A 10,585-nucleotide genomic window follows, 5' to 3' on the forward strand; every position below is an offset into this window, starting at 1 on the left:
TCGCGATCCGTGCGCGAATTATGCGAGGCATCCCGGCGACTACCGTTAGGCCGCGAGCATTTTCGGTAATCGCGGGATCCGATTAAATCGCGATTTTATTCGAACAGGCTCACGGCTCGCCTCCGCCGCCGCGGCGCATTAAACGTTCACACGCGTCGTTACGCGGATGCGTTTTTTCAGGCCGCATTCCGCAGATGTATGCAACGCGTCGCGTTCATTTTTTTGCCGCGGCCGCGGCGGCGTTCCTGCCCGGCATTCGGCGGCGATGCGAGAAGCGCGTCTCGTCGGAGGTGGCGCGGTGGATTCTTTAATTGCGCGTAACGGGACCGAGGGGGCCTGAATCCGTCTTCGTTATTCGCGAAAACGCCGTTGTCGGGCCGCGAATCAAAGGCGATTGAAACTTCACCGATTTAACGATCGGCTCTCTGCGCGGCGGCCGAGCGGCGGCGTTCCGCTCGCTCGGGAAACAACAAACGCGATCCGCCGAGCGTGTAGCCGCAATTTATTTGGATCGCCGATGATTTTGTTAGCGGTAGCTCCGCCTTCCCGCTTAGATAATGTGCGAGCGGTAATTGCCGGCTTTAGGCGTCCAAGAATGGTTTCGGCAAATTGAACACGAATTCCTGGGAGCTGGTCGGCCCAATTCGGAGCTCGCGTCTTCGATCGGAAACGTTCTAGATCCTAACGCGACGCGGATCTCTTCGCTTTCCTTCGAGGCAGAGTGAAAACTGCGGGCTTCGACGAATAGCTGACCCTTTGAGAACGAATATCGACGTATCGATGACATCGGGACTTTATACCTGATATCAGACGTCGCAACCGTGTACTTCGATTACATGCAATAACAAAAGATCAGGATATATCGTTCAGTTTTTCCATTAGTTGAGTCTTCGATACACGATCTAGTTCTCGGTGGAAGGTATTTTGGACACTTGAAAAAATCCTGGTCCGCGGGGAGGGCTAAAAATTTGGTATCTCGATCTCGCCGGGAGGAATAAAGAGGATCAACGAAGGGAGCAGCCGGCCGAGGCAATAACTTGCCTGATAATCGCAATTTCGCCATAAATTCTGCGCAGCGGCCGCGCAACGCAACGAAACTAGACCGTGAAGGGTACACAGGGGCCGGGCCGTCGCGGATAATTTACGAGGAAATTATTCGCGGGACGATAATCCGGCGCGGCTCAAAGGGAGGCTTCCTCGTACTGTCGTCGAGATATCGAATCGGGCTGGATCTATCTCCGGCCGACTTCCGGCACGCTTTATTATCCGGACTCGCGGTGGCTCCTCGACCCGAGCACGGAATACATTTTCCAGAGGATACTCGCGCGGCTTATCTGATCACCGCATTTAATTGTTTCCTCGAGTCCGTCCTTTCCTCGGTGATTCTCGGACGCCTCTTCCAACCCGGGGGGAAGAACGAGCTCCTGGATTTCGCCGAGGAGTTACGGCCCTCGCGCGATCCGCGTTGTTTCTAATAAAACACTGCTTACACCAATTATCTCGCGTTTTATTAGTCACAAAGGATGCCGCGTGAGAAAAACTCTCGCGGCGAGGACGCGTCCGTCGAAGCATCCATCGTTATCCTCGCGGCGTTGCGTCGCGTTTCTCGATCGCCGGCATCGATCTCCCCGGATCTCCGAGTAAGACCCAAGCAGATCGATTCGACGTGTCGCGATCTTTTACCGCGGAACGTATTCGCGCGCGCGCGTGCGACGACGGATCGGGACCGTTTCGTTCGCGGTTCGATCCTAATTGTTCGGCCATCGGCCCGAGAATTCGCGCAAACACGATCGGCTAACGACCGTTATAATCGTTCCCCGCGAATCCACGCTCGTACGATGCCGAAGATACGAAACGATCGGTCGCCGCGCCACGTCGCGCCACGGTCGTTTCGTTAACCGCGTCGTTTCATTGCCGTTAGTTTACAGCCGGTGTCGCTGCGTTTTTACCGCGGCACGTCGACGCCTATCTGATCGAGGAAATCCTCGCCGCGATCATTTCTGTCCCGCCTTTTGCCTCTTTCTTATTTGAAAGAGCCGCGCGCGGGACCTTCGTCGCGGTTCTTCTTCTCTCAGTTTTATTCGCGAGGCGTTCGCGTTACGGCGCGGCCTCGCGGCGTAATTATCACTTATCACCTTCGTTAGCCGCGTCTGCCGAGTCCGGCTGGCTCCCTCTCAAACGGAAACTCGTCCGATCGATTCGTTAATGTTTCCTCGATTGTAACGGCTACCACGCGGCTGAGCACGCTTTGTGGTCTGCTCGTTTGCGTGGAACGGGCACCCGTTGTCGCGGAAACGGGAAACGAGCCAGGGACGAGACCGTTCGAGAACGCGCAGGAAACGCTGTTACGTGGCGTGTACGACAAGCGTCGCGACAAGTGTTGCGTTCCACCGGGCCCCGATAAACGGGCCCCGCGTTCGTTTTTTTACCCCGTCTCGTTCGCCCCGAAATACGTACGTACTCCGAACTCCGGCGGCGTCCGAACGCGATCTGGACGTCGCCGAAGAAGGTCCCGGCCGCGCGGACACAAGATAAATAAGATGGAAACGGGAAACAGATAAGATAGAGTCACGCGCGAGACCGTGGTCCGTTTCAAGGAAATCGCGTGTCGGGAAACAAAAGATACTTACAAAGTTGCATCGGCGCATCCTCTGATAGGGCGTGCTACCTTCAGCGTATACTCACGGGCCGTGGGATTGAGACTCATTCAGCGGGTTCGCGCGAAGGATGAGCCGCGTGTACACATTCCAGAACAGAACTCGCGCCCGTTGTTGTTTCTCTGGAAAGACTCGCGGCTAGAGATCGCGGGCCGATAGACGAATTTTCAGTTGCAGGAGAATCGAGCGCGGAAGCGAGCCCGCGCTGCTTCGAATCCGTGGAATCGCGGCCGGCGAGGCCAGCCGTCAATGGAAACGGTCTCCGTAATGAATTAGGGATGACTGGCGATTTTTCGAGGGGCCGAGGACGCCTGGAACGGTCGACCCGATCATGCGACCGGGCCCGCTCGATGACGATGCACGCGCGCGCGCCGACCCGGTGATCGACCGGTCATGATCGATCGTGAAAACGAGCGGCTCGGACGAGAACGGGCACGGCAGCTTCTGAAAAAAGCTGGCCAGGAAGCGGGTCGTAAAAATTGCTCGTTAAAAATAAGAGACATCGCTCCTCCGGTGTCCCGGGGCTGAAGCTCGGACGAAACGCGTTGCTTTTAGTTAGATCGCGCGCCGTTCCAGCGAGATTGCCGGTATGCAGGCGTACGCGAGACCAACTGGAAATTACGTCCCACATGCGTAGATCCGGTAGATGGGAGTCTGCGGAGCTGAACTACCGAACTCGCGCCTAATGGGTTTCAGTTTTCTAGCAGATTTAAGGGTGTCCGGGTATGCGAAATTTCGCGGACCCGTAGAGAGTACCCGACCCGATTTTAACCCGAGATGTCGGGCACCCGCCCACCTCGGAGCAGGCTCGATAAAAACCGACCGGCGTCGAGAAATGCCCTAAGGAGAACCATGTTCGTGGAAAAAATCCGGGAGAGACGGCGATCGAAGGAAGAAATAACCGTCGAGGAGGCGGAGAAGAGACCAGCTCGGTTTACCTCGACGCGTAAAGCGCGTTATTTACGTGTCAATCGACGCGTACGGTCGTCCCGGACCGAGGCAAGAAGACGCTCGCCGCCTAAAACGGAGGCGCGGTACCGGTGGGCGATTTTTACCGGGAGACGCATCCTCGCCGGGAAAGCTTATACGGCATCGGACGCCTGGAATTCGCCCGTGGGTGCTCCCGCGTCTGTTCTTCGTCTCCGCGCGCACAGGAACGCGTGCCCACGCAGGCCCGACGCGGGCCCGACGACCGGCGACGACGGTGACACGCGAGTGGTCCGACCGGTATCCGCCATATTTGGCTTTGGGAACAGTCCTGTGAACTACAGAGACGCAGAAATCCAGCAGAAGAGCGGGAAGGGGTCGCCGAGGCTATCGACGGCCAGGATAACGCTTTCCACGATCGGACAGGATATCTCGGTGTCCGATGCTCTCGCGACTAGAAGAGCCTCGCACGCCTAATATCGCCCGAGGTTATTCTTCCTGGGTTGCGTCAGCGATTCGCGATGCCTTTCATCGGCGGCTCGACGATGTTTTGGCAAGCCGTTCGAGAAGACACCGCGAGATTCTCTTCGACGGCTCCTTCGATCGTTCTTTTTGCTTCGCCGCGAGAGAACGATCTAAAACGCGACGATTGCCATCGCGAGATGACGCGCGTGTCTTCGGGAGGTGGCCAGCGAGCAACAGCTACTCTAGGCCATAGGAGGAACAACGATGCTGTGGTACAGGATATTCGGCGTCCGACGTCTTCGTAGCCGAGAGGATCTGGGCGCGTATTGTTTGTTCGGCGAGCGCGCGAACTGGGCGGGGAGGAGGGTGCGCGGCGGTTGTATCAACGTGTTTAAAGAACAATCTCCAACGGGGGGACACGCATGATTCGCCGTTTAATAAGCTGCCCCCTGTCTTCGGGACTTTAACGACGGCTTTTTATTGCAGAGCGTTTCCACGGTGAATAAGCTTTACGAGGGAATAACTTAGGCAACGTGGCGCGGATCGTTAAACAGGCGACGAAGAATGGCCGGCCGTGTCCTCGCCGGACGATGTGCGACCGCTCCGCGTGAAAACTTCTGTGTCAGAGATCGCGACCTCCCAACGACAATTTTCTACAGATGATACGGCAACTCTTATGCTGTATTGCCCCATCAACGCCGATGATGTTTCCAGTTGTTGTCACCGCTTCGTGCCGGACGGCTAGAAAAACGCGTCGTGGATCATCGAACGAGACCCAGTTACCTCGTCCGGAAAAAGTGGGAAAAGACTAGATCCCGAGCGGATCTGGACCGATCGGTCTGGAAAAAGTAGATCCGTTACGTCAAACGCGCAGGACGCCGTAATCTCTGTCTTTATCATCCGTTCGAACGCCTCGCGAGATTTATTAATCGTGCAGCCGCGAGATCGCCGTCTAAGAAACCCGATTGATATCGTTTTCACGAGCAGCTCGATGGAACGTGATCGATCGACCGGTTTCCGAGCGGATCGAGAAACCATCTGCAAATCCGCGGAGCACGGTTTGGAAAACACGAACACCGTCTTCGAATCGCGACGTTCTCGCGTTGCTCCGTTCTCCCTCTCTCTCTATCTATCTCTCTTTCTCTCTCTCTCTCTCTCTCTCTTTCTCTCTTTGCGTGCACTCGGTCGCGGTAATTCCGTTCGTTGAGACGAGTTTGGTGCTCGAATGATAGTAATCGCGGGCGATGGAAGATCCGGAGAACGTCGGACCTCCCAGGCGAGAGTAGCGTCTCAATTTCAGCGGGCATCAACGACAAGGATCGTTCGGATTTTTCATGAGATTTAACGATCCCCGCGCACCTCTATTTTGCGCTCTGAATTTCCTCGGAGCACGGCCGGCTTCGCGGCACGCAATTACTTCTCCCTGTTGGTTCACGATGATACCGAGCAAAAATCGATGAAAATGGGCCGGCGGATAGGTCTGGGTTGGGTTTGCTGAAAACCGGAGTGCCGCTCTTTTTTGGCGTTTTCTCCTGCTGCTCTCCTCTCGCCGATGTCCAACGTCCGCGCAGATTGGCAACCGGTTTTCCTATGGCCTCTCCCAGTCGATTCCTCACTCCCACTCTCACTCCCACCATCCGATTCCCATTCCTGCGGACACTCTCGCATTCTCCGCGTCCTCCGCGTCCTCCTTGCCCAGGGCCGACGCGACGCGTCGCCCCGCGTTCCCCCTGCCCCTTCGTTCTCGTCCTCGACGTCATCGTCCTTTTTGTCTCGCCGGTGAACGGACACGTTCTGCCCGAAACGGGCGACTTCTTTCGGAGACGCGCGTTTATCTCGGGGTCCCGCGTCGGATCGGCTACGACACTGGCCGGACACCCACTCGATTCACTTTTCCGCGAATACTTGGTTTGCATACGAGAGTGGTCGTCGAGGCGATGCCTTGCAATTAAATGCGACGGCGACCTCCGCTCGGCTTCGAGAAAGCTGCGCGGCTCGGTGACGCATCGGCGTTCCTACCGTTCGCGCAAAACCAGCTGTGGAAACGAACCGTGCCGGTCTTAATAAATCGAGAATCGCTCCTTCCGCCTTCGATTGTCCGGAATTATCGGGACGGACCGTTGTTCGAGTCAACGCTCACGCGAATCCCGGTTGCGATTTCTTTCTTTTTTTTTCGAGCGCGGACGAACACACGATCGCGACAGCGCGGCTTCGGGAAACCGTAAATCTCCGCCGCGCGGCTCCGCGGCTCGCAACGCCGAAATGATAGCGAGTTAATAACGCCTCGGGACAGCGCGAAGCGTCACGCGAGCTATACACGGCCGTTCGTTCGCCGTTTTCTCTCGTTGCGATCGCGCGGCGGCGGCGGTGGCGGCGGCGAGAAGACGCGTGCACATCGAGCAGGGCCTCCAGCTCCGCGGATACGTCACTGACCGACCCTTGGTACTCTCGTTATTCCTCATTCCTGGCCACGTGTTTCTACGGATCGCGAAACGCACGAGATACGAGCCTCCTGGCTCTCTCGGCGGAACCCCTTTCCCGCGAGAATATTATTGTTCCTCCTCTTCTTATTGTTACGGTCAGATCCATTATCGCTCGCTCGTTTCCTCTTAATTGCTTCGAATTTCTCCCGTGCCTGGCCTCCGGCTGCAATTCCAAGCCTACGATTCGCGATTTTCCGTACATTTGTTTCCTCGCATCGTTCGCACCTGAAGCTACGGATCCATTTGTTTCCTATCCTCGCATCGCGTCTGTTGCGCGTCATAATTGCGTGCGTAGCCGTGCACAATACGCGCACGGCTCGCGAACGGTCTACGGAACGATGCAACGCTTGTCCATTCCGATGCGCCGGAACGATACGATACGAGAGGATGCGAAACAGATGGACACGCAGCTGCATTCCCGATATTTCTCTGTTAATTACTCTTATAATTGAGCGCAAGTATTAATCCTTTTCGAAACTAGGCCCAGGAAATGAGACTCTTAATTGCATCGCTGGAGATCTAGCTGCGGTCGGGACTAAAGCCGGCTGTCCATCCGAGAGTCAAACTCTGGACAGTTGCTCTGTGTACAGAGTATCCCAAAATTATTGTACAAGCGAGAAACGAAGGGTTCCTGAGCTCGTTTCAAGTAACTTTTTCCTTAGCGAAAGTGCAATCCGCGGCTTCGTTTACGAGTTATCAACGAGAAACAGGGACCAATGAGAGGCGAGATCAGCTGGCGCGATGCGGCGTTGAGCAAAACTGGGCTTCGACCGTTTGTTGGTTCTGTCGTTTTGCGTCAACTGAGCTCGCCTCTCATTGGTCACTGTTTTTCGTTGATAACTCGTAAACGAAGCCGCGGATCGCATTTTCGCTAAGGACAAAGTTACTTCGAATGACCTAAGAAAAACCTCGCTTCCCGCTTGTACAATAATTTTGGGACATCCTGTAGTTTCGCATATGCGGGGCCCACCAGGCCCTTTATTCCTCTAGCGTGTTGCCTACAGCCTCGAGTTGTACTAGGGTGCCCCGAGACTCCACGGCACAGCTAGGCAAGACGCGGGCTCTCAGACGGACACTCGCCTTAAGTAAAGAAACAAAGTCGAGTGGAACGAAGCAGCATTATCCAGAGGGTGGATCGGTTGAGTGCCCCGGTAAAACAAGAGCGAGAGTGTCGAGCGATTTTTTCGCAGTCGCATAGCTAATCGACTTCCTTCGGAGGATCGCGCTTTCGGTGGAAGCCACGGTCGAAGGGGAGGCGAGAGGGCACACGCGCGGATCCGTCGAAACCGCGAGATTATCGGCGTTTCCATCTCGCCGCGGTGCTCTTGCGGCCTGGCCGGTTCATTTTAATCGGACGGCTCGATTTATTCCGTGATTGGACGCATTTCTTGCGTCACGCTCGATCTCCGGGTTTTTCATTTCCCCCGGCGCGGCGCGGCTTGGCCGCGATGTCGAACACAGGATAGCGGGGAGCGAAAACCATCGAATCCGACGCGATATGTTCTATGGCCTACACAGTGTCGGCCTCGCACCCCGGCCATTCCAGTTTTGTTCGTCGTCGCCTGATCGCCTGAAATCGTCGGCGAGGCCTGGTATCTTTATCGAGGTAGCCGGGCTGTCCGCAGCTCCACCCCCCTTTTTAGTCGTCTCTCACGACCAGCCGGAGGATGTGCGCAAGCACGACCGCACGAATACGCGTACGAGCGGTGCACGCGGTGCACGGCGTTCCCCACCCACCGGGGAAATAAAAGTACCGGAGTCGGCTCTATAATTCTAGCTCTTAGAGCGTCCTAACAGTTACCTTCTCATAGGTTCCGTAAGCGTTCCCGGGGAATACGAAACACGCGCGGCAACGAGAGTGAACAAGTTAGCTCGAATTTCACCTTCTCTTTCCTCGATTCTCCTACCCACGTGCAAGGAATCCGAACCGAGAACCGAGGAATGCCGGGGAAGATCGACACGAAAACCAGCACCGCCGCTGGCTCTAGCCAACCTGGATCCGAGGGAAACTGTTTTCGGACGAAGCCGCCGTTCCCAGGCCCGGCGCGCCGGGGCGCGAGGGTTCCTTGCCCCGGGGACACTCCGGCTCGCTCCGGGAGCAACAAGGAGTAAACAACACGGAGCTCGCAGTGCTCCAGACTGCCCAAGGGGCGAGGATGCAGGGCCAATGTCGTCGTCGGAGGTGGAAACGACTCTCGATCTTTCATCGATGGTGACAGACGATCGTATATCTCGCTCTGCATGCGCCGAGTGGGCGGAGCCGGCTCGCGGTGGGCGTGGCTTCGGTGCTCTCGATTTCCATGGAGCACGAACGGAGGGCAATTTACGATTACCTGTTCGCTTTTTAGTCGTTTCTCTATCGGAGTTGTTCGACGCGGTCGCGGGTGCCTCTTGGAATCTATTTATTCAAATTGCCAGGCCACCGAAAGCTGCGATCGCGATCGCGCCGGATACGGATCCATCGATCGGCCGAATTTCAATGGAATCGCGGGGGTCCGGTCGCCGGCACCCCCCGTGAATCCCTCCCTCGATTACACGGCCTCCGTTTGGCCGGATAATCAACTTCCCCGCGAGTTCGCGGCGTCGGCGCTCCGAGAAACGAACGATGAGAATCGATCGTGCTCGATCGCACCGGTGGATCGTGCCCATTAAGCCCTGTCGAGGAGTTGACTCGAAAAAGCGAATCCCGGCGAGGAAGCAATAAGGAACAATATGTCTTCCATACGATTCCAGAAAAACGCGGCTCGGCTGGATCAAAGCGATCCTCGTAGATCCATCTTCTCGTCTCGATCTCTCTTCTATTACCGGTAACGAGAGACCGACTCGGCGACTAATTGCACCTGACGCGATCCACGCTACCATTTTCGTCGCTCTCCGAAAAGCAGCGTCGCCTTGTTCGGCGCACGGTGACGCAATGGCGGCCTGAACACCGAACAGCGAAAGATCCGCGGTGATCGTGTGATTCATCCGACGGTGGCGTTATTGTTCGCGATTAAATTGCACCGGTCTCGAGGCTTTCGCGCGGTATTATTAGACCCCTTACGCAATCCCTCCTTTTCCGTTTGCGAAAGCGCTGCGCAACGATTCTCCTCCACGGCTCGCCGCTCCATCGGATGCTCCTGTACACACCGGAGTACGGATCCCGGTACCGTTCAATCGTATTCGGTGCGAAGATCCTGCGGCGACCGGATCGTCAGGTGTGTTTATTCATGCCGGAATGAGGCGCGTCGCGTAGTTCCGTCCCGACCCGGCAACAAAAGAGCCCGCAATTACCCTAAGCGTCGCCGTACACCGTATAGAACAGCCGGCGTTCCCCGCGGTTCGCACGATTTTCCCGAGCCGGGAGAACAGCCGGGATTCCGGGAAACGAATAGAACGCGAGATCCGTGAGATCGGGAAGCGTTCGCGCGGCGAGTTCTGGACGAGCGAGCGTGTCTGTCGACCTTGGGAGTCGCTGATCCGCGTGCACGTGACGCCACGAAGACTGCGTACGGCACGAAGTACGTTTCACGGCGGTTTTCGCTGGGATCGCGAGAAGGTATCGTACCGAACGGAACACCTGGTAACACCCGGAAACACCTGGTCGTAGGAACTCACCGTTCGCGCGAGCAGCGCCGAGCGCACATATCCAGCAGAGCAGCAGTCTCCAATAGGATCCAGGCTCCATGACCGATGAACTCGATCGCGGTCACTCGACTGCGCGGGGTGAACCGAGAATAAAAATGAGGAGAAGGATTAGAAGGGAGGGAGAAGGGAGGAGGAATGGAGTTTTCGGTCTAGCCGCAGAACAGTCTCATTTAGACGGGTCGAACTGGCGCCCTACGAGGACCAGCCCGCGACGATCGCCGTCCTTAATCGGTAATCTCGGTCGTGCCGACGGACTCGCGGCGGCTCCGAGCTGTCTTTCGATGCGACGCGTTGCGTCCCGCGACACCAACACCCGACGTGATCCGGAGGGACAAGGAACGGAGCCGTGTGGCGCGAGCAGACCGAGCTGTTCCGATGATGTTCCCCGTGCGAGAACCAGAGAGACACTGACGGGCCCCGGCCACT

At 56.6% G+C, this 10,585-nt stretch overlaps 1 protein-coding gene across 1 annotated transcript in view; it reads right to left on the bottom strand.

Annotated features, from left to right (window-relative positions):
- The window catches only part of qsm (Zona pelucida superfamily protein qsm), a 24,771-nt gene extending 14,186 nt beyond the window's left edge, over positions 1-10,585 (bottom strand). Inside the window, exon 1 of the mRNA XM_033480001.2 lies at positions 10,130-10,585. Within this exon, the coding sequence (XP_033335892.2) occupies positions 10,130-10,199 (70 nt within the window). The 5' untranslated portion in view covers positions 10,200-10,585. The remainder of the gene's footprint in view (positions 1-10,129) is intronic.

Source organism: Megalopta genalis, chromosome 11 (genome assembly GCF_051020955.1).
Source record: "Megalopta genalis isolate 19385.01 chromosome 11, iyMegGena1_principal, whole genome shotgun sequence".
NCBI lineage: Eukaryota > Metazoa > Arthropoda > Insecta > Hymenoptera > Halictidae > Megalopta > Megalopta genalis.